Below are 25,346 nucleotides of genomic sequence, written 5' to 3'. Positions count from 1 at the left end.
CTTTTGACAGCTTATTGAGAATTGTAAAACCAAGTTATAAAAGCTTAAACTTGAATATAAGGAGAAGGTGCAAATATCGAATTGAGAGTGTGCAGTTGATAGTTTGGTAATGTGAAACGGGTTCCTTTTCTTTCTGTGATGTAATATTCTTTGGGTAAGGAAGTGGACTATGTATGGGTGTGCAGTTGATAGATCTGTAATGTGGTACGGGTTCCTATGCTTTTTGTGATATAAGATTCTTTGGTTAAGAAAGTGGACTGTGTATTTATATTTGAGATTTTATATGGTGTAAGCCCTTACTAGTCCTTATATTTTCAAAAAGTACTGTACGGTCCACACTATAGAATGATCCAAACCGTCCATGTAACAGGCCAAAAGGTAAATAGGTTGTGCCCAAATAATAATTTCTGTAGGATGATCCCAACCCTCCGATCTATAGAGGAACTGCATAATATTGAAACTTCATTGATTCGAGGGCTAGGATTATCCTATGGAAATGATTTTTGGGGCACAACCTATTTATGTTCTTTTCCATCACTTGTACGGTTTGGATCATCCTATAGTGTTGTCTGTACAATTTTTTTTTTTTTTTTGAAAAATACGGAACTATAAGGGCTTAAACCATATAAAATCTCATATTTGAGAATTAAACCATTTAGACCATTTTTTTTATTGTTGGGAATCAAACCATTGGATATTAAGCCAAATACATGTTAGTGATTTTCAAAATGAAAGTGTACCAAAGGATCGTTGGATCACGACCCGTCGAGTACAAAAGGTTAGATGCCGATCGGGTGCGCTTTGAGCCGTAGATTAGCGATTGGACACGAGCTAACAGTTATGAGGAAGGACATACGTTTTACATAAACCAAGAGTCACTCCAGAAGTGATCTGGACCATAGAATCACGATAAGGTGCGATCTAACGGTGAAATAAGCCCGCCCACATTGATAAGGTGTCATGAAAGGGTGCATTTCTACATGAAAAGACACTAGAAGGTCTATATATAAATAGACCAGAAACACATCTGAAATCCCTGTTTGGCAACCAAGAGGAAGGGTGGTGAATTAGTTGTCTTTACTTTAAGAAATTTTGGCAATTAAAACTCTTTCGAAGTTCACCCTACTTTTGTCTTTCCTTAATCAAGTTGGATGAGTTAGGTATAAGTCATGATTAGAAGTATAGACAATACCTTATTTGATTTACAACTTGATTTGTAATGTGATTATTTTGATTAGCAAGTATAGATATCCACTGTTAATCCAAGTACTAATTAGTTAAGCTATTACATAAAAGGGCATATACAAAATAGATGAGAGAGAGAGAGAGAAAGATAAGCAGCACACAAGAAGAACGCAAGCGTTCGGCACTTAGCACCTTGCCTAGTCCTACATACACTCCCCAAGTTTGTATCCTTGGGATTTCTCTGCTAAATTCAAAGCCACATTCAGACCGGATCGGAGAGCATATTACAAGCACACTAATAAGGGATGAAACCCTTCTCACTACAACCAATGGTTAGCACCTGTAGACACCCCATTTTGACCAAACCCTAAATAAGCTTGTGTGAATAAAAAACCTTTCAAATAAATGAATTAGTGTCTCAAATTTTAGCCTCGAGTAGGTTAGAATCCCAACTAGGTCCTTGTAAAATTTCGTCTAAATCCGTGTAAAAATGCTTAATAAGACGAGCATAGTTAGAGTCATAGTGTAGAAGGGAGTGTGCATTATCCTAGTTAAGGGTGGCTTTGGGGAGTAAGAAACAAATATTTGACCGAAGGAAGTTGTCTGAAATTCCAAAGGTGGTCCCGAGTACGGCAACTATGAAGAGTGAAAATTAATTAGGTTTCTATCAAGTTTTAATCCTTTTAAAAACTCAAACCCAAAATGAAAATTAAGAGATTAACAATGAAATTCAAGCACACAAGTTAAATCTAGAGGTGCAATTTAAAATAAAGAGCTAGAGTTCAAGAGAGAGTGCACCCGAGATTTAAAGTGGTTCGGTCCTCAAAACGCGAAGCCTACTCCACTCCACCAACCAAACCCGTTGATGGCTTCACTATGTGATCTTCTTAACTTCGGCGAAGATCGGTGCCGATTACAATTCCGATTACCATTAACCTTGGTGGCAATCTTCACCATGGAGAGTGGGCTACGCTTCTCCGAACACTCGCCCAATACAAGTTCTTTGAGTAAGAAAGAAAGAACAAAAAATCCCTTACAAGGGTTTACAAGAATTGTAGAAGATGTACAAATTGAGCCTATGATCCAAATCCTAATCTTTAGAGGATGAGAAGCATAATCAAGTTTGATTCACTCTTTGGATGTTCAAATGAAGTTTTAGAGTGTTAGGATTGATGGTCTTGAAGTTTAGAATGCCCATATATATAGGAAAACCAAAATATGACCGTTCAGTGGCATTGTGGTAATTCTTGGAAAATTCCCAACGGCTAAAAATCCGACCGTATAATGTTCTCGGAGTTCCGAGAATATTTCTCGGAGTTCCGAGAAAAAATCTCGGAGATCCGAGAATACAAACAGAAGTGAGAAAAATGTTACCGGACCATATTTCTCAGAGTTCCGAGCTCGGAGCTCCGAGAATTCTCTCGGAGTTCCGAGAAGCCTATGTCAAGCCGATTTTCACTTCTTGTTTTTGGGCTTCCAACTTTACACCAAGTTATGATTGTTATGAGGGTTCCACATTGTTGGAACACCACAAGGACAATCTCTTATACATTTAGGGTGTGTGAGATTAACTTAATTATGCCTCTTAAAATCTAAAACTGAGATTGGATCTTATACATCCAAATATGACTTTGATCTTCAATGGATTCTTCAAGTCTTCATTTGTCTTGGACTACGATGTCTTTGGCCTTCATGATGTGGTCCAATGAGATCTTCTTGGTCTCAATCCAAGCAATGTTGTCTTAGCACCAATGTGATCTACAACTTAGACAATCAAACACATTAGTGATCATAAATCACTTGTGTATTGGAATCATCAAAATAAGATGGGAATGCCAAGGTGGAAACCATTGGGCTTACAATCTCCCACTTTTTGATGATGACAAGCACAAGAGATTTTCCAATAAAAGCATACATATTTTTCTTACACTAGAATTCTCTCCCCCTTTGGCATCAATAAAAAAGATTGGGGTAAAAGAGAAACAAAGGGATGAAATATTCAATTTAAGGCTCCCCCTTTTTTAACGAAAAGACAAACCTAGAAATCCCCCTATTTAGAATTTTTATTCAACATAAGAGGGGATATTTTAATTATCCATAGAAAGATATTCAATTTTAGATCAAGCCCCTAATCTAAGCACATATGATGAAAATCATATGGGGGTTTTGGGAACCCAAGCTTTCTTGGATTCACCGCTATCCCTAATCTTAGATGCACATTGGAATTGGTAATGACCATTTATTCTACAATAATGGCATCTAACATGAGGGTTAAATACGCTAGTCCTATCATAACATGCATGTTTAGGTCTTTGACTAGTCTTCTTTAAGGTTATGTCAATAATTTTGACACCATTTAAGAATCCATGGAGACATAATCTTAACCTTTCATTTTCATTATGAAGATGGGTTATTTGATTTAGAAAATTATTAAATTCATCTTCATAAGATTTGGAAGAGCTTGCCATATCTTAGAGTTTTGCAATTTGGCAAGTTTTCTCATCCAAACAACCCTTAAGGGTTTCAATCTCAAGTTTAAAATTTTCAAGTTGTGCTTGAGATTTGGAAGAAGATTCATTTTTCAAAAAATTAAGTTCATTTTCTAATCTTGAAATGGATTTCTTTTGAACTTTATTTTTAGAAATTTGAGAGTGCAAGGTTGAGCACAATTCATCATATGATATTTTTTCACTATCACTACTAGATGAATAACAAGAAGGGTTAGAATTTACGTCAACTTCATGGGAGAGTGCCATGAGGCAAAGATCATCCTTCTTTTCTTCCCCTTCACTTGAGCTTTGTCCCGAGGTGCTCAAAGCATCCCAACCGGTGGCAAGAGCCTTATGCTTCTTCCAATTCTTCTTTCCCTTGTACTTTGAGGAAAACGACTTGAGAAGTGGACAATCCGGTCTTTTGTGTTCAATCTTCTTGCAATTGTTGCATCGTAAAGCTCCCTCAACTTCACTTGCTTCTTTCTTCTTCTTTTTATACTTTTTATGTTTCTTTCTCCATAAGCTTTTAAAGTTTCTTAAAGCTTCTTTTTCATCGCTATCCGCCTCGCTAGAGGATGATGAGTTCGCTTTGGAGGCTTTTAGAGCTAGAGATCGACTCTCTTTTTCTTTCTCTTTCGGCTTCTTCTCCTCTTGTCGGCTAGTGAGGAGCATCTCATGGGTGATGAGAGATCCTACAAGCTCCTCCATGGTTAGCCTCTTGAGATTCTTTGATTCTTGTATGGCGGTTACCTTTGGATCCCAATATGGAGGAAGAGACCTAAGCAACTTACTCACAAGCTCATCAGTAGGATAAGATTTACCAAGATTGGCTAATTCATTAGAAATTTTAGAAAATCGAGTATACATTTCGGAAATACTTTCATGTTGATCCATTCTAAACATTTCATATTTGCTCTTTAACAAGTTTATTTTGGAATCCTTGACTTGTGATGTTCCCTCATGGGTAACGGCAAGTGTATCCCAAATACTTGGCGGAATAAAAAAGAGCAACTCGATTAAACTCCTCCGTAGATAAGGCGCAAAACAAGAAATTTATAGCTTTGTAATTTAAATTTGCATGCCTTTTTTCTACCGTATTCCATTCTTCAAATGGTGTGGAAGGCAAAATGTATCCATTTTCAACAATATGCCAAAGTTTCACATCTATTGAAAGAAGATAGATGTGCATCCTTGTCTTCCAATGTCCATAGTTGGACCCATTAAAGAAGGGAGGTCTAGTTGTGGAATGGCCCTCCGGAAGTCCGGTTCCATTTCTATCCGCCATTTCACAAAATAGAAAGTTGCCAAAGATCTTATGATCTTTCCCTTGTTGAAATTTTAAAGAAAATTTACCAAAGATTTTAAGAAATGAAAATCTTTTAAGAGCTAAGGCTTTGATACCAAGTCAAATTCCAAAGGTGGTCCCAATTACGGCAACTATGAGGAGTGAAAATTAATTAGGTTTCTAGCAAGTTTTAATCCTTTTAAAAACTCAAACCCAAAATGTAAATTAAGAGATCAACAATGAAATTCAAGCACACAAGTTAAATCTAGAGGTGCAATGCAAAATAAAGAGCTAGAGTTCAAGGGAAAGTGCACCCGGGATTTAAAGTGGTTCGGTCCTCAAAACGCGAGGCCTACTCCACTCCACCAACCAAACCCGTTGATGGCTTCACTATGTGATCTCTTAACTTCGGCGAAGGTCGGTGCCGATTACAATTCCGATTACCTTTAACCTTGGTGGCAATCTTCACCACGGAGAGTGGGCTACGCTTCTCCGAACACTCGCCCAATACAAGTTCTTTGAGTAAGAAAGAAAGAACAAAAAATCCCTCACAAAGGTTCACAAGAATTGTAGAAGATGTACAAATTGAGCCTATGATCCAAATCCTAATCTTTAGAGGATGAGAAGCATAATCAAGTTTGATTCACTCTTTGGATGTTCAAATGAAGTTTTAGAGTGTTAGGATTGATGGTCTTGAAGTTTAGAATGCCCATATGTATAGGAAAACCAAAATATGACCGTTTAGTGGCATTGTGGTAATTCCTAGAAAATTCCCAACTGCTAAAAATTCGACCGTTATAGTGTTCTCGGAGTTCCGAGAAAAAATCTCGGAGTTCCGGGAATACAAACAGAAGTGAGAAAAATGTTACTGGACCATTTCTCGGAGCTCCGAGGAATCTCTTGGAGTTCCGAGCTCGGAGCTCCGAGAATTCTCTCGGAGTTCCGAGAAGCCTATGTCAAGCAGATTTTCACTTCTTGTTTTTGGGCTTCCAACTTTACACCAAGTTAGGATTGTTATGAGGGTTCCACATTGTTGGAACACCACAAGGACAATCTCTTATACATTTAGGGTGTGTGAGATTAACTTAATTATGCCTCTTAAAATCTAAAACTGAGATTGGATCTTATACATTCAAATATGACTTTGATCTTCAATGGATTCTTCAAGTCTTCATTTGTCTTGGACTACGATGTCTTTGGCCTTCATGATGTGGTCCAATGAGATCTTCTTGGTCTCAATCCAAGCAATGTTGTCTTAGCACCAATGTGATCTACAACTTAGACAATCAAACACATTAGTGATCATAAATCACTTGTGTATTGGAATCATCAAAATAAGATGGGAATGCCAAGGTGGAAACTATTGGGCTTCCATTGTCCCTCGGCAACTAAAGGGATACAAATTCATCTTAAAAATTTTCATTAAAATTTTTATCCTGTATCACCCTAATTTAGTAAAAAACAAAAGAAAAACATGACCTATGGTGGGCATCCAAGTAACTTAAAAGGGGTAAAAATTATTAGAAAGTGCTATAAATACCAACTGAAGGCCCTCATTTGAGAATCTTATCTAAGAAGCTAGGGGTTTTCTCTTTTTTTTCCATCGAAAATCTAGAGAGAAAGGGAGAGAAAGAGAGAATCTCAGTTGAAACCCTAGTTTCTTTGTTTCTATCTTTTTTCATTAGATCGAGACTACTTTTAGCTTTCTCTTGGATTAAAGCTAGCTCGATATGTTTTGAAAGAAATTCAAGGCAAATCTTTGTTGATACTTCAGATTTATAGAAATTTGGACGATATTGTATGTTCAGCTTCATCTATAGCAATCTGATTGCAGATCAGTGAGTCTTTCTGAAAATCAGAAAGTTTCAATTCAGGTAATCTTTATTTTTTTCAATTTCCTGCTTAAAAGGTAGAAAATGTCGATTATATTTGCTTCATTTATGAATCTCTTGTCTAAAAGATGGATCGAAAATTGAGTATATTTTGTTTCTGTTTTGACCTGTCTATTGTCTATTATCCTTGCTGATCTTGCTAAAATATGATTGGAATTGACGCTTTATCAATAAAGTGTATTTTGATTTTAATGATTTATCTTTCCTGGTATTACACGATTTCAATAGGATTTTTTTTTTGGATTGAATTGATTTTCATTTGGATGATATAATGGTTGGATCTCACAATCTTTGTGTAATTTTAGCGATTTTTCAGTGAAATGAGAAGTTAAGCCGTCATTTCATTTTATTTTTATAATAATTGAAGTCCTAAGTTGTCTTGGATCTATGTAGATAGAGTGTCCAAAGTAAGTTTATACATATTAAAGGTTCTATCTTGATAAAACTGCTTAGATGTTTGTTTGATGTTTAATTCATGTTTATTTGTCCTTCTCACTTGGAGTTTGACATTTCTAAACTGAGAATCTGGACAGTGCTTCATATAGGTTGATGTTCATTATTTTGGAAAGATTAGATTAGGCATGGTCATGTTCAAAAATTTGTTATGATCCGAATTGTTTGTATAAAAAAATGAAATGATGTCAGCCTAATCATGCTTTATCATGTTTTATGGTCATAAAATCAGTTACGATACATAATTAGAGCTATGATTTTGTGCGACCTTAAGTTGAAAAGATTTATGTTGTTAAATGATTTTTGGAATCTGTTTGGGAAAGTGAGTCTTTGTAAGTTACATTGTATCGATATATGATTCATAATTCATCAAATGACTTTCAAAAGGGATTTTGTGATTTATCAATTGACTTCTTTTGTTATGTTTGTTGGCAAAGTGATTCAGGTTGCTTCTAAACATATGATCCAATATCAAAAGAATAAATGATGGGATCCAGTTTGATTGGCATCTCATTTTTCCAAGGGTCCTTGCCCTTGGCTAGCTTCCCCCTCTAAGATCGTTAGAGCTTATGGATACATAATGTTATAGGGAAAGCATACTATGAGATGCTCTTATCATAGACTTCCTATTACACAATTTGGTAATAAATGTTGGAAAAAAATAAGGAAAACATGCGGTTTTTCTTTCAGTCCAAGTTTCCAACACATATTTACCATATGTATGCCTATTCTTCTATGCAAGACAACAACAAACGTTGAATGACGGTTAAGTTCATGTGAGTTACTTTTTAGGGATAATTACATTTACACCCCCTCTAGTTTCTGACACATCCACTTCCACCCCTATAGTTTAAAACGTGACAAATACACCCCTGTAATTTCAATTTGTTTAAGGTAGGCCCCTTCAGCTGAAGGTTCGTCCATAGATTGAAGGGTTAGGATGATCCGATGGAGCTGATTTTTTGGGCACACCCTATCTATGTCAAGAGCCATCAAATGAACGCTTTGGATCATCCAAACAATGTAGGCCCACATTATTTGGATGATTTTTTGGTAGTGTTTGGATTCGGGTATGGGCCCACATTATTTGGATGATCCAAAGCGTTCATTTGATGGCTCTTGACATAGATAGGGTGTGCCCAAAAAATCAGCTCCATCGGATCATCCTAACCCTTCAATCTATGGACGAACCTTCAGCTGAAGGGGCCTACCTTAAACAAATTGAAATTACAGGGGTGTATTTGTCACGTTTTAAACTATAGGGGTGGAAGTGGATGTGTCAGAAACTAGAGGGGGTGTAAATGTAATTATCCCTACTTTTTATTACAATGTCATTTTCAATAATTTTGAATTTCAGGTAAGATATATAAATAATGTATGAAAAATGAATTATTCAGTAAATTTGAGTGTATATATTAATTCGCCATTTAGTTTCAAAAAATGCAATAATATTTGAATTATTGGCTATTTTTCAAAGTTTAAAATGGGGCATAAAAATAAAGTCTGCCCACAATTCCGTTATAGGGGGGGCGCATAATCCTACAAGGGGGAGGGGGGGTTCTAAAAAATCATCTCCTGTTTTTTATGTAAAAAGTTTTAAACGAATTAGGGATTGAACCTCTAACTAAATGATGAAGGCTTGGTGTTTAGCCTACCTACCAAAAAAAAATTAAATGAAGTATTAAACGGTGAACCTACAAAACGAGTTTTGTTTTATCCGAAAAAAAAAAACACACAATTTAAAATGAAGTTTCGTTGACTATGGTCAAAAATACATAGAGAGCGGGCTGGCCCAAGGAAGAAAAGAGGGTGAATATATCACTTCCCATTCCAGAATTTATCAGTTATTCAGAACATTTCATAAAACGCCAATTAAAACGAAATTTTGCTATCTATGGAAATATATATATATATATATATATATATAGAGGAAAGTGTCTCTAGTCTCTCCCCTAGATAAGCTTATTTACTCCTCCCTTTAAAAAAACACAGTGGGCCCATGCTGTTTGGATGATCCAAAGCATTCATTTGATAGGTCCTAACATAGATAGGGTGTGCCCAAAAAATCAGCACCAAAGGGTCATCCTAGAACTTCGTTTTGTGGTGCCTTGTGGTACCCATTTTGGACACATATAAACGTCCACGTTTATATGCGTCCATTTTGGACACGGTGTGCCCAACAAAATGAAGTTCTAGGATGACCCTTTGGTGCTGATTTTTTGGGCACACCCTATCTATGTTAGGACCTATCAAATGAATGCTTTGGATCATCCAAACAGCGTGGGCCCACTGTGTTTTTTTAAAGGGAGGAGTAGATAAGCTTATCTAGGGGAGAGACTAGAAACACTTTCCTCATATATATATATATATATATATATATATATATGAGAATAGAGTTCCTAAGGTGTCACCTCATATAGCTTATATGAGGTGGCGCTCACAAAACATAAGGGGCCCACATTTTTGGGGTGATCGAAACCACTCATTTGAAAGGCTCTTAGATGGATATCGTGCCTACAAAAAATCAGGTCCATAGGATCATCCTAACCCTTCCATTTATGGAGGTTAAAAATGGGCAGATTTATGGAGGTTTATACCCATCCATTTCAACCTCCACAAATGGAAGGGTTAGGATGATCCTATGAAGTTGATTTTTTGGGCACACCCTATCTATGTGAGGGCCTATCAAATGAATGTTTTGGATCATCCAAACAAAGTGGGCCCCTTATGTTTTTAAGCACCACCTCATATAAGCTATATGAGGTGACACCTTAGGAACTCTATTCTCTCTCTCTCTCTCTCTCTCTCTCTCTCTCTCTCTCTCTCTCTCTATATATATATATATATATATATATATATATATCAGGAAAAGGATTGTACGCTCAAGCGTACCCAGCTTATGGTACACTCGAGTGCCCAATCACATGGGTCCCACATTTTTTGTGGTGATCGAAAGCATTCATTTGCAAGGCCCTATCATAGATAGAGCATGTACCAAAAATCAGCTCCATTGAATCATCCTAACCCCTCCAAAAGTGGAGGGCAAAAATGGGCAGATTTGTGGACAAACAGTGTCTGTCCATTTTGACCTCCACAAATGGATGGGTTAGGATGATCCTATGAAGCTGATTTTTGGTACACATCCCATCTATGTAATGGCCTTTCAAATGAATGCTTTTGATCATCCTAACAAAGTGGGTCCACATGTGATTGGGCACTCGAGCGTACCATAAGCTTGGTACACTCGAGCGTACAATCCTCTCTCTCTCTCTCTCTCTCTATATATATATATATATATATATATATATCTAATATAATAAAGAGGGAGGGGTGTTTACTGTTTGCTGCTGATGTGGTAGCGGAAGGAAATAGAAATTTCTTTCATTTTTATCTGGGATTTACACGTCAGCATTACTCTTTTACCATTAACCCCTTTGCTGATATCTAACATCTATCTCTATGAGAAGGGTAAAATCGTAATCTACATACAAAAAGTACCGATACATGGTACCTGTCTATGACTATTACGGAAAAATATAATAAAGAGGGAGGGGTGTTTACTGTTCGCTACTTAGGTGGCAGCGGGAGGAAAAAGAAATTTCTTTCCTTTTTATCTGGGATTTACACGTCAGCATTACTCTTTTACCATTAACCCCTTTGCTGATATCTAACATCTATCTCTATGAGAAGGGTAAAATCGTAATCTACATACAAAAAGTACCGACACATGGTATCTGTCTATGACAATTATGGAAAAAACTACCAAGAAGAGGTCAAGACATATGACAATGATGACAAAGGTACTTTGTATTACGCGTGCAAGACACTTGCAAAGTATTGACTGATTCTGGGCACCTGACGGGTTGATCAACCTATGGAAATCATTTAACGGGCACAACCGACTAATGTTGTGTTCCATCCCATGGACGGTTTGGATCAACCTATAACCCTCTATAGATCGGAGGGTTCGTATCAACCTATGAAAATTATTTTTGGGGCACAACCTCTGTAGGCAGTGGCCCATCTAATGGACGGTTTGGATCATCCTATGGTACGGGCCATACCGTACATTTTAATAAACTGAGGAGTGCGATCATCAAAATACGGTGAACAGTGCCATTATAAAATATGGTAGTGAGGACATTAGCACTCGCGGGTCGGGTTCAACCCGAATTTGGGTTGAGACAGGTTAAGCTTTTTCGCAAATCGGGCTGGGTTGGGGTGGGAAAAATCAACCCGAATTGGAAATTAGGTCGGGTGAAAAAATCTATAGGGTCTTTTAACCATCAGCTATATAATTTGAAACCATCGTTGTTACTTGGATGTTCCCACGCGGGTCGGGTGCAACCCCAACCCGACGGGTTCAACCCGAATTTGGGTTGGGTCGGGTTAAGCTTTTTCACAAATCGGATTGGGTTGGGTTAGGAAAAATCACCCCAAATTGGAAATCGTTGGAAATCGGGTCATGCAAAAAAATCTATAGGCTGATCTTAGCCATCAGATTTAGGAGGAGAGAAAAGGCAACGATTTTTTTAATTATTTGAAAATTCTTTCAGAATTACACTTCACTTTTTTTTACTTTTTCAAACAAAGGCACCCATCCAACCCACATATTTTCAATCCTACCCCCTCCTTTATGCTTTTTAACAAAGGCACTCATTAAAGACACATAATTTCGATCCTACCCCCCTCCTTTATGCTTTTTTAATAAATAAATCTATAGGGTGATCTTTACCATCAGATTTAAGAGAAACAACATATTATGGAAACCTCTATAGATTGGAGGACTAGGATCAGCCTATGGAAATGATTTTTGGGGCGCAAGATATTGATATTGTGCTCCATCACATGGACAGTTTGGATCAATTTTAAAAAATGTTAGTTCTCATCAAGAGCAATTGAAGGAAAAAATGAATTTGCTCATGTTTTGATGTAAATTTGATGATTTGAGAATGTTCTATAGTTCAAATTGAAGGAGATAATGGATCCACATGTCCTACACTTCCAAATGTAACATAACTAAAAAGCCCATAAAATGATATTTACATTCACCGATGCTAATAGAAAATTTTATATGAAAGAAATTCCACAAATAATAGATTATAAGTTAAAAGAAACCAAGAAACAAATAAGCAGTTCAATAAAATGTTTAAGAATACAGATTTTTTTAAACATATTACATAATACTACAGATTCAAGACGGCTTTCAAAATATTGACGAATTTCGGGCACTTTAAGAGGAACAACATATTATGGAAACCTCTATAGATTGGAGGGCTAGGATCAGCCTATGGAAATGATTTTACGGGCACAGCCTATTTCTGTTGTGTTCCATCACATGGACGGTTTGGATCAACCTATGATGTCGTCCGTACAGTTCTTTGTCGTCCCGTGCATCGCACGAGGTTTTTTACTAGTATATCTATATAGCATAAGAGAAAATGAGGGAATTTTTTGAATTTCTCCCAAAAATCTATGAGAATTACACATCACTTTTTTTTACTTTCTTTAACAAAGGCACTCATTCAACCCACATATTTGCAATCATACCCCCTCCTTTATGCTTTTTAACAAAGGCACCCATTAAAGCGACATAATTTCAATCCTAATCCCGTCCTTTATGCTTTTTTAATTATGGAAACCTCTATAGATTGGACGGCTAGGATCAGCATATGGAAATGATTTGATGGGCACAACCTATTGATGTGTTCTTCCATCACATGGATGGTTTGGATCAACCTATGATGTGGTCCGTACAGTTCTTTGTCGGCCCGTGCATCGCACGGGGTTTTTTACTAGTGTGTGTGTGTATATATATATATATATATATATATATATATATATAATACAATAAGCTAGGATGAAAAGAAGAGAGTTTTTTCCATTTTTTTGAAAATCATATGAGAATTACACGTCACATTTTTTGACTTTTTTGAACAAATGCACCCATTCAACTCATATAATTTCAATCCTACCCCCCCCCCCCCCTTTATGCTTTTAATAAAGGCACCCATTAAATCATATAATTTCAATCCTACCCCCTCCTTTATGCTTTTAACAAAGGCACCTATTAAAGCCATATAATTTCGATCTTACCCCCCTCCTTTATGGTTTTTTAATTAAAAAACTATAGGGTGATCTTGACCATCCGATTTAAGATAAGAGGAATTATGGAAACATCTATAGATTGGAGCGCTAGGATCGGCCTATGGAAATGATTTTTGGGGCACAACCTATTTATGTTGTGTTCCATCACATGGACGGTTTGGATCAACCTATGACGTGGTCCGTACAGTTCTTTGTCGGCCCGTGCATCGCACGGGTTTTTTTACTAGTATACTATATAGCAGAAGAGAAAAAGAGAGATTTATTTGAATTTCTCCCAAAATTCTAATAGAATTACACATCACTTTTTTTGACTTTTTTTTTAACAAAGGCACCCATTCAACCCACATATTTTCAATCCTACCCCCTCCTTTATGCTTTTTAACAAAGGCACCCATTAAAGCCACATAATTTCAATCCTACCTCCCTCCTTCATGTTTTTTTACAAAGGCACCCATTAAAGCCACATAATTTCAATCCTACCCCCATCCATTATGCTTTTTTAATTATGGAAACCTCTATAGATTGGAGGGCTAGGATCAGCCTATGGAAATGATTTTACGAGCACAACCTATTGATGTTGTGTTCCATCACATGGACGGTTTGGATCAACCTATGATGTGGTCCATACAGTTCTTTGTCGGCCCGTGCATCACACGGGGTTTTTTACTAGTATATATATATATATATATATATATATATATAATAGAAGGGGCTGGCCCATGGAAGTAAGGGGGGAGAATATATCCTTCCAATCAATTCCCTTTAGGGGTGCAACTCGGGCAGGGTTGGGCCAAGTTGAGGTCAACCCTAACTCAACCCGAGATAGCTACCCTAACCCTATCCAACCCGTGCTTCAGGTTGAGGATAGTCAACCCTAACCCAACCTGCCTCTAAATTTCTCAACGCTAACCCAATCCATCTAACCTGAAATCGGGTTTGGTTGAGTCGGGTTGTGAAATCCCAAGTGGGCAACCAAGAGGAAGCCCTTTTAAGATTCACCCCTGATCAAATCTTGTGCTAATCAAGTTTTAGCTGAGTTGTGTTGATTTGAGATCTTGAAGCACGTTCAAGCTTTTAGTTACAAGATTACACAAGATGATTTCCTAGTTAGTTAATATAATATAACAAAGATGATTATGAAATAACTAGAGATAAAGAGGCATTTATAGAGAAGAGATAGAGAGGCTAGAGAAAATACGACACAAGAAGCACACATAGGAAAATCCCCGGGCCGTACAAGAACCTTCTCCGCCTCCAAGGGACAAACCCTCTTAGCAAACCGCCTCCGAAGGAACAAACCCTCTTTGTACCACAATACAGGATTCGGCTCTCTTTACGGGCCGAATCGTAGACCCACTATTACAATGAAGAACTAAGAATGAAGAACTCTCTTGGCCTCTTGATAGGCTTGATATAACAATGATAAAAGCTCACACAACTCTCAAATGAAGAAATACAATGAAGCCTATGGAGATTTTCTTCAAAAGGATATGCAAGTTCAAAGCATTTGAAGAAAACTAATGGATTTGAAGGTTTAAGCTAAAGTGAGATTTTCAATAGGTCCAAAAGACTGTGAATCCATGATAAAACATCATATTTATAGCCCACAATGACTCATCAATGTTTGGGGGTAGTTTGAGCAAGAAAAGATAAAACAGGGTCAAAAAAGCAAATAGCGATTATGCCCCAACAACTAGTTTCTCGCGCAGTAGAGGTAGCCCGCGTGGATTCGGTCGACCGCTGCATGGCTTCTGGAATTTAAAAAAACAAATTTTTTAGTGTCGTGGTCGACCGGGCTGGTCAAACGCGGCTGCAAAAAACAGTTTTTGGCCGCGATGTTATAAAATTCATATCTCACTCGTTTCGTATCGAATTTTGACGCTTTGGAAACGATGAGATCTATCTGTTAAAAATATTTTCAAAAATATTTGAAAATATTTTTGACAAATTAAAGTGGAAATAAGGTATTGTCCACTATGCAAGTGCCAATTTTGATGTCATTCACTTTTCAACTTAACTTAGCACTTGAGATTTGGGTCCTTGGGCTATGGCCTTTTGTTTTAAGAATGTTTAGGACATTTGAAAATTATTTTTCATGAGTTACAATTGGGCCTCAAGGGTGGTTTTGAAAAGGTATGAAAAACTCTTTGAAATGGAAAACCACATGAAAAAGATCTGCATTACAATCTAGAAAGTTAAACTACTTAGCACATTGATCGTATTGGCTTTAAAGGTATTCCTTGGGCTCTTGGGCTTGAAAGTGAACACTTGAATTGCTTTGGTCTATGTAACTCTCTCTCTCTCTCTCTCTCTCTTGAATGGATCTTCACTTTGAATGCATGAATAGGTCACCAATGCTTGTTCATCTTCGAGCTCCTCTTGGCATTGTGCAAGGCATGCTTGTGGGATCTTTAAGTTGAGCTCTTGACTTGAACACCTTCCATGAATGATGTCTTCATTGTGTGCAAGCTCTCTTGGTTCATTTGTTCTTGTTGATCCTCAAGTCATGTGTTGTGTTATATTGTGCTAATGGCGATATGACATGTGAAGTTCTTATCTAAGGCACAACACTCCAAGACAACACATTAGTCCATAAAGACTAATCAATTTGATTTTGCTAGCATCAAAACAACAAGGTAAAGGTGATTAGTTGAACCCATGAGAACCTTTGGGCTAACTGGTTGGCTTGGGGTTCACCTAAGGCCAAATTAAAAAAAACACTTAACCCAAAGAAAATCAAGATAAAATTAGAGGACGGAGGTCGGGTTCAGGTCAAGTCGGGTTGCGAAGGCATCAACCCTAGCCCAACCCAAAATTAAAAATGGGGTTGAACCCATCGGGTTAGGGTTGAGCCCAACCCAAGTTGCACCCCTACTTCCTTTTCCATAATTTATCGGTTCATCAGAACATTTTGTAAAAGGTAACCAAGTTTTGCTAACTATCTAATTATACTGAGGGAGGCTGGCCAAGGGACAAAAAGGGGTGAATATATCACTTCCGTTCGAGAATTCATCAGTTATTCAAAACATTTGTAACCATTCAACAGATATGCAAATGGAAGGTTGAAGACAATTAGACCTATTGTCCAATATCAATGGTCGAAATGTCTTCCGATCGAATGGTTAGGAATGTTTGGGATATTGTTAATGATAGGGATAGTGTAAATGAGATAAATTATATGAAGGTTAGGAATGTTTCACGACAACGTAAATAGGTTGTGCCCCATAAATCATTGCCAAGACCGTTCGGATCATCCTATGGAAATGTTTTTTGGGGCACCAACTATTTACATTGTGGCCCAACAAATGGACGGTTTGGATCATCCTAAGGAGTGGGCCGTATAGTACCTTTCTGAAATTACGGGTTTGTAAGGCCACCCATCATATAATTTCTTGTGTTAAAAATATGTGAGTGGGATGCATCTCATCCGAGCTCTCACATAAGCCCATCTCATCATATGGCAAGCAGCCTCCCTCTTTTCAAAACAACATATAAAAATAGCAAAAACCCAAGAAGAGAGCAACCACCCCGCTTCTCAAGGGTAGACCCGAACACCACGCACTTTGAAAATCTTTCACCAATAGTTGATTCGATCGATCATGCACCCTTCTTCAGATGCCTCCACCATATGCCAAAGAGAAAAAAGAATAGAAAACAAAAGTTCAAACATACCCACTTTTCTTCTATCATTGCTTCATCATCAAATCCACTTCTTTGTAGTTGTTATTAGATATTAGTTGGGTTTGTTTTTATGGGTTGGTAAACTAAGATTTGGATTTTTCTGGGTATGTTTTATTTTCACACTGGGTGTTTCTTGTTCTTTATCTTTTTGGTCTCTGTTTCTTTTTACATTTTGTTAATTGTAGATGCTATGACATTGTTCTTCATGCTAGCTAATAAAAGATTCATGGGTTTGAGAAACCTTTTGAATCTTGTTTTGATGAATAGAAAGCTATTGGGCATTGATTGATTTTATGGAAAATCAATCCTCACAATGTATTTGTGTGGCTTCGCGGGGATCATTTGCTTGTTTTTTGATTGAGTTTTATTTTGTTTGGTTGGAGAAAATGAGGATTCTTGCCTGGTTTAAATGAATTGCATTGGTTTCAGGTGGGTTTCGATTGACCCATATGGTTTTCCTTTGGAAAATTCATGAAATTTAATAGAGTTTGATGTTCTTCTGTTTGATTTTTGTGGATTCAACATTGTTCTTTCTTCTTGCTGTTTTTTCTTTTGAAATCAATTATCAATAGTGTGTTGTATGATTTTAGGTCCCTACCCTTATGTCTGTTTTCTACATCTCTTCTTGTTCTCAGAGTAGGAACAGACCTTTTGTAGCCAATTTCCGAAGTTATTTGTGTTTGTTATGGGTGATAGGAGCATGCATTCCCGCGGACTCCTGTCCCAAAAGTCTCTGTTTTGTTTCTTCACAATCACAACATTGCTGTTCATCTTCTCTTGGTTCTTCTTCTTGAGGTCCACAGGTCGGCCACATTTCATCGATCGATTACCCAATCCTAGGATATTTCCGTCCCATGCTCAAAACAATGTTCATCTATCAACCATCAAACCCTCATCTTTTATGGACGACGATGAAGAGTCTGGAGACCAAGAATTCAAAAAATGCAATCCAAATAAAGCAATCCTCAAAGTTTTCATGTATGATTTGCCTCCTGAATTCCATTTTGGTATGTTGGATTGGAGAGGTGAGGGAGGAAAAGTCTGGCCAGATCTTCACTCTCAATTCCCTGATTATCCTGGTGGGTTAAATCTCCAACATAGCATAGAGTACTGGCTTACATTGGATCTTCTATCTTCAAGATTTTCCGACCGGAGAGGTTCCTGTAGTGCCATTAAAGTCGACAACTCTAGTGAAGCTGATGTTATATTTGTGCCTTTCTTTTCATCATTGAGTTACAATAGGTTTTCTAAGGTAAATCCACCTGAAAAGGCTAGCAAGAACATGAACAAGTTGCTACAAGAGAAGTTGGTGGCATTTTTGATGGATCAAAAGGAATGGAAAAGATCTGGGGGACGAGATCATGTCATCATAGCTCATCATCCAAACAGCATGTTGGATGCAAGGACGACATTATGGCCCGCCATTTTAATTCTCGCAGATCTCGGAAGGTATCCTCCAATTATTGCTAATGTTGGGAAAGATGTCATTGCACCTTACAAGCACATAATCAAAACCTTTGTCAATGACTCATCCGGTTACGATAACCGCCCAACTTTGCTGTATTTTCAAGGTGCCATCTATCGGAAAGATGTAAGTACTTGGATTTTGCACATTCCCTTGTTTTGAACTTCAATATTGACCTCTCTTTGTTTAAACTTATGCTAATGAATTGAAGTTTATCAATTTTTAGTGCACATGATCTTTTAACTTCTACTAAGGAAATCTGTCTACTGAAAGCATCTAAGAAACAGAAATTATAAAATGGCATTGTTCATTTACAAATTGGTCTGAATGCAAGAGAATATACAGTTGATCTGCGCAAGAGAATATACAGTTGATCTGCACAATTTCTGCCAGAAAAATTCAATTCATGTCCAATATTAAATAGCTAAAGTGAAAATGCTATTTCTCTTTTAACTTTACTGGAGCAGTAACGATTGAGTTTGGCTTTCTAATCTTCATACTTGAAACTGGTTTTACTTCTTCATTTGCCTGATTTCGAACATTTTTTTCATGTCGAGAAATCCCTGTTTCTTCGTATTACCATCATAACTACCTTAATTGTCTACTATTTTTCCTCTACTATTCCTGCTTCTGTTTTTTTCAAATTTTGATTCATAGCAGCTGTTTCTTGAAACTGTGATTAGCATACACTAATTTTTGTAATAAGTAATAAAATAAGAGACCCTTTATCCATTTGACCCAGTCTTTTCTTTTGTCGTGCTGGGTTTATTTGGCAATGAGCAACATATAATACCAGCATACCACAGACCTGGGCCATACAGTGGTTCGGCCTTGACAAACTAGCAAGTGCTGCACCCTGTGGCAGTTCCCGTGTTCCTAGTAAAGCTAGGAAAGTAAGGACAGGGTTATCATGTAGTCCTGAGATTACCCTTTTGCGGCCTATATTGATTTCAAGCAAGATGTTTGATATGTGCATCAATTTGCAGCCAGTTGTCTGAAGCTTAGACTCATGCAGAAGAGTTTTGTGCTATGCTTGACACTTCTTGAATGACCATCTGCGAGCAAGACTGAAAATTTTCTGTAGCATGTAAAATAAGCCATTTGCTTGTGTATGAAAGAGTTATACAAGAGTCATAATGGTTTAAAAAATAAAAGTAACAATTAGAAGAGTATGGGATGGGATGTTGTTGGCCTAGGCCTTGTGTCAGCAATGCCTCCGGGTAGTTTGAAATCCTTCACTCTCAGCAATTGCTTTTGGGATAGTTGGTAAGAGTCACGATCCTACAGATGCTTTTTACTTTGATACATAAAATGTCTATAAACTGAAAGATCAGTCCATTCAAATGGACGAGGGAGATCAAAATTTCCAGGATACATACATATATATACATATATATATAAATATATATATATATATATATATATATATATACACACACACACATACACACACACATATATATATATATATATATATATATATATATATATATATATATATATATGAGAAAACATTTCCTACACACTTGTGTAGGTAAGTTACCTACACACTAGCTTAAAATACAGTGGGGGCCCACATTGTTTGGCTGATCCAAACCATTCATTTGAATGGTCCTCACAGAGATAGGGTGTCCACAAAAAATCAGATCCATAGGATCATCCCAACCATTCAAACTATGGAGGCAAAAAATGGACTAATTTGTGAAGGTTTATACACATCCATTTTACCTCCACAAATCGTAGGGTTGGGATGATCCTATGGATCTGAGTTTTTGTGGACACCCTATCTCTGTGAGGACTATTCAAATGAATGGTTTGGATCACCCAAACAATGTGGGCCCCCACTGTATTTTAAGCTAGTGTGTAGGTAACTTACCTACACAAGTGTGTAGGAAATGTTCTCTCTCTCTCTCTCTCTCTATATATATATATATATATATATATATATATATATATATATAGAGAGAGAGAGAGAGAGAGAGAAGGGTTTCTGCGCTCAAGCATAGAAACAGGGGGGCAATGTGGGGGTGATCCAAACCATTCATTTGGAAGGCCCCATCATGGATGGGGGGTCTACCAAAAATCAGCTCCATTGGATCACCATAGGGTGTCCATTTGTGGGGCCAAAAATGGACAGATACTATTTGTCCACAAATCTGTCCATTTTTGGCTCCACAAATGGACACCCTAAGGTGATCCATTGGAGCTGATTTTTAGTGGAGACCCTATCCATGAAAGGGCCCATCAAATGAATTCTTTGGATCCCATAAAAAATGTGGCCCCACCTTGTTTCTGTGCTCGAGCGCAGATAAGCTTATCTGCACTCGAGCGCAGAAACCATTTCCTCGTGTGTGTGTGTGTGTGTGTGTGTGTGTGTGTGTGTGTGTGTGTGTGTGTAGGAAAAGCTTTCTGAGGTATCGCGCAGCCTGAGCAGCCCTCTATATACGCCATCTCCTATGTTGTTTGACTCATCCAACCTGTTCATTCTATAGGACCTAACATAGGTAGGGTGTCCATAAGAAATCATGTCTATATGATCATGGTATCTGTTGATTTGTGGAGTTTAAGAATGGACAGCTAGAAAGTGGGCTTCTAGAGATCGAGTGGTTAGGATGATTGTATAGAGATGGTTTGTGTTAGGAACAACCTATCTATGTGAGGTTCTATGGAATGAATGGGCTGGACGAGTCAAACAACATGGAGATGGTGTGTTTATAGTGGCTTGGCTATAGCTCAGAAACCTCCCCACCCCCCCCCCCCCCCCCCCCACACACACACATATATATATATGAGGAAAAGGTTCCTACGCTCGAGCGCAGATAGCTTATCTGCGCTCGAGTGTAGGAAACAAGGGTGGGGCCACATTGTTAGCGTGATCCTAAGCATTCATTTGCGAGGCCCCATCGTGGATGGGGTGTGTACAAAAAAATCAGCTTCATTGAATCATCATAGGGTGTCCATTTGTGGGGGTGAAAATGGACAAATACTGTCTGTCCACTAATCTGCCCATTTTTCACCCCACAAATGGACACCCTATCCATGAAAGGGCCTTCTAAATGAATGCTTTGGATCCCCTCAACAATGTGGGCCCACCCCTATTTTTGCACTCGAGCACAGAAACTCTTTACTCTCTCTCTCTCTCTCTCTCTCTCTCTCTCTCTATATATATATATATATATATATATATATATATATGAGAAAACGGTTTCTACACACAAGTGTAGATAAGTTATCTACACACTAGCTTAAAATACAGTGGGGGCCCACATTGTTTGGGTGATCCAAAGCATTCATTTGATGGGCCCTCACATAGATAGGGTGTGCCCAAAAAATCAGCTTCATAGGATCATCTTAACCCTTCTAACCGTGGAGGCAAAAAATGGACAGATTTGTGAAGGTTTATACACTTCCATTTTACCTCCACAAATCATAGGGTTGGGATGATCCTATGAAGCTGAATTTTTGTGGACACCCCATCTATGGGAGGGCCAATCAAATGAATGGTTTGGATCACCCAAATAATATGCCCTCCACTGTATTTTAAGCTAGTGTGTATCTATGTTAAACTGCAAGAAAGTCTCATATCTTCTTGTCTTTGTTAGACGCCACAGTTCAACTCTAGGAAAGATCTAAACTGACTGCACAAGGACGACAGAAAAGGGTTACCATATCAAGAACATGATGTTGACCCTCATATTCTTCGATATAGTTCCCCACGAGAAGATGTATCTACTTTTCTGGTCAGGACTTGGTTACCCAAAGCAGCATGAAGCGGGGTGCCTGAGTAGAAAATAAGCTGCTATTATCTAAATGGTCTACAAATATCAAGATTTCAGAAGATTTGTTCAACTATACCATGAAGTATGTAAATTTCGGACAAAGAGGTTTGAGTTCCACCAGAGTGCTCAAAAAAGCGGAATGGCATAACAATCATTTGGAGAGACCACTAGGTCTAAGCCACCCATACCATTTCTGACATGTTGAAGTTCAGCAACACTAAGAGGGTCAGTTTGGTTGCTCAATGCTCATAGTTGCCTTGTAGGGTAGTGATCAATTATAACTGTAGTTAACATTTGTAATAGCAGTGCCAAATTTTAAAACAGTCTACTGTTAATTTCCCTATTTTGCAGCTCCAAACAAATATTTTTGTGGTGTATAAATTCTGTATAGCCAAATTTTGGATTCTGAACCCATGTTTCTCTATCATCTCTTTCGTTTTCTATTCTTTGTTTGCTTGTTTTGCTGTAAGTGAATAGTTTATTCAACTGGGTCTTGTTCTCAGGGTGGGTTTGTTCGGCAAGAGCTGTTTTATCTTCTCAAAGACGAAAAGGGCGTGCATTTTTCTTTCGGAACTGTCCTTAGGAATGGTATCAATGAAGCAAGCCAAGGGATGCATTCATCAAAATTCTGCCTCAATATTGCGGGTGACACTCCCTCCTCCAATCGACTATTCGATGCTATCGCCAGTCATTGTGTCCCAGTTATAGTCAGTGACGAAATTGAACTCCCCTACGAAGATGTCCTTGACTACTCCAAATTCTGCATCTTTGTGCGCACGTCTGACGCTCTCAAAGAAGGGTTCCTCATACAAGTGATCAGAAGTATTGGAAGGGAGGAATGGACTCGAATGTGGGAAAGGCTAAAGGAAGTTGAGCATTACTTCGAATATCAATACCCGTCCCAAAAAGACGATGCGGTTCAGATGATTTGGCAGGCGATGGCTCGTAAGGTACCTGCAGTTCGATTAATGGTGAATAAGTTCAGGCGGTTTGCTCGGTCTGATATAGGGAATGTAAGGCAATTGACACCAATTTCAGGTTGGGAAAAGACTGCAGCTCGATTGAATATACCCACATCGAGGCAATTTGATTGGTCCGGTAACAGGAATAAAAAACAGTTGGAACCAACTCCAAAGAGTGAATAGATTAGTGGGTAACTGAGGATTTTTTTCACTCAAGAGGATTGATGGATAGATGGATATGGCCTTGCATTCCCTCACCTAGAATAAGAAAAAGGGATCCACACGCCGCAAGAATAAGAAAAAGGGATCCACACGCCATTAATTTTGCAGTTTCTAGAATGCTACGAAATTAACCATGTAAATTTGCAGATGGAGAGGTTGAAACATACACTGTATTCATTCACTGTAAATAAAGGGTATCTTTCTGGCGTCATCTTTTTGTATTTCTTTCCAGCTTACAATGGTAGAGAATATATATATATATATGTGAGAAAAGTGTAGCTACACATACGTGTACTTAGCTACACCGACTGCTTAAAATACAGTGGGCCCACATTGTTTGGGTGATCCAAGCCATTCATTTGATAGGCCCTCACATTGATAGGGTGTGCCCAAAAAATCAGCTCCATTGGATGATCCCAACCCTTCAAACTGTGGAGGCAAAAATGGACAGATTCGTGAAGGTTTTTACACATCCATTTTTGCCTCCATAAATCGTAGGGTTGGAATGATCCCTATGGAGCTGATTTTTTGGGCACACCCTATCTATGTGAGGGCCCATCAAATGAATGGTTTGCATCACCCAAACAATGTGAGGCCCATTGTATTTTAAGCCGTCGGTGTATCTAAGTTAGCTACACGTATATGTAGCTACACCTCTCTCTCTCTCCCTCTCATTAAAAAAAAAAAAAAAAAACTAAATACTTTTGAACTTTACAAAATTAAGGAATTTTCCTTGGACTTTTTTTTTTATCCACTGTGAATAGTTCATGCCCAGATGATCCCACAGTTAGAGCCCATGGTAAGTGATGCATCCAAAGCATTGTTTAAAACTCCCCTAATCAACACATCTGGGACATGAGTCATATTCAGCTCCATGAGACTCCCATAACCTTTCCTTTATTTCTCCCACTGTAATTGAATCAAGATATCTGGGACATGAGCTATCTTCCTTCCTTTCTCCTTCTTCCATTGCTCTAAATGGCGACACCATGAAATCCTCAGAACGTTGCCGTTAGGCTTTCAACCCCTTATGCCAAACTAGTGCAAATGAAAATGTCTAAAAATTGAAGTGACCTATTGTTCCCAAGCCATGGCAAAGCCATCAGATTCAAATAGCTATGCATTTCTAAAACTTGTAGTGTTGTGACATATTGTAGTCCCTCCGACAAACATTCCAGCATATCACAGTTCGAAGCATTTAGGCCTTGAAGGGAGGTTCGGTGCTGCACTCCCTCCAACAAAGAGATCATCTTTGCGTAGGCACTGATAAACAGTTCCTCTATAGCATTAGGTCTTGCAGTCTTCCAAGAGAAGGATGATGGGCTTGAACATTGCTCAATTTTGAAATTTCTTAGAGAGATGAAGTCTTATATCGGCAAGGACAGCAGCTCCTTAAAGGTTCTGATAGAAACGATGCTAGCGCAGTGAGATGCTCAAGTTCCATCAACAGATTCAAGCTTTGCGAACTTTCTGATGGATAGATTCATCAGAAGGGTACGCGTCATAGTTGCCGGAAACTCCTTGGGGAGGTGGGAAACCAGTTTCCCCTAAAACGCGTTTCTCGCGGTTGGAAAACTCGTTTCCCCTAAAATGAGGGAAACACGTTTCGAAAATGTTTCAAAAATATTATACAAAATTGGAGAAATATTTCTGAAACACATGGGAAACATATGAAAAACTTATGTAAATAATGTGTAAATGCGTGATAAACATATGCAACACTGGTAGAAAACGGATATAAAACATGTAGGAAACATGTGTGGAACTTTAAAAAATCATTGTGGAAAAAACACATCATTTCATAAGACATTTCTCGTACAAT

General features: G+C 38.0%; 1 protein-coding gene across 1 annotated transcript; it reads left to right on the top strand.

Moving 5' to 3' along the window:
• The first annotated feature begins 17,008 nt into the window (after positions 1–17,008).
• LOC143859629 (putative arabinosyltransferase ARAD1) lies at positions 17,009–23,735 on the top strand. The gene is made up of 2 exons (XM_077370287.1): positions 17,009–18,687; positions 22,844–23,735. Exons 1-2 carry the CDS (start codon positions 17,782–17,784, stop codon positions 23,483–23,485), a joined length of 1,548 nt encoding a protein of 515 aa, XP_077226402.1. The 5' UTR covers positions 17,009–17,781; the 3' UTR covers positions 23,486–23,735.
• Positions 23,736–25,346: the final 1,611 nt, after the last annotated feature.

The sequence above is a fragment of the Tasmannia lanceolata genome, unplaced genomic scaffold (assembly GCF_043159265.1).
Source record: "Tasmannia lanceolata isolate RefF3 unplaced genomic scaffold, GAP_Taslan_0.1 ptg000035l, whole genome shotgun sequence".
In the NCBI taxonomy this organism is placed as follows: Eukaryota; Viridiplantae; Streptophyta; class Magnoliopsida; order Canellales; family Winteraceae; genus Tasmannia; species Tasmannia lanceolata.
Note: the sequence above shows the minus strand (reverse complement) of the source record. Positions and strands in the feature narration are given on the sequence as shown.

Bases quoted from the DNA above. Each gene is read 5' to 3' on its own strand.
- LOC143859629 (XM_077370287.1), top strand. From the start codon at position 17,782: ATGGGTGATAGGAGCATGCATTCCCGCGGACTCCTGTCCCAAAAGTCT. The intron at 18,688-22,843 runs GTAAGTACTTGG...TCTTGTTCTCAG, and splicing joins GTGCCATCTATCGGAAAGAT to GGTGGGTTTGTTCGGCAAGA.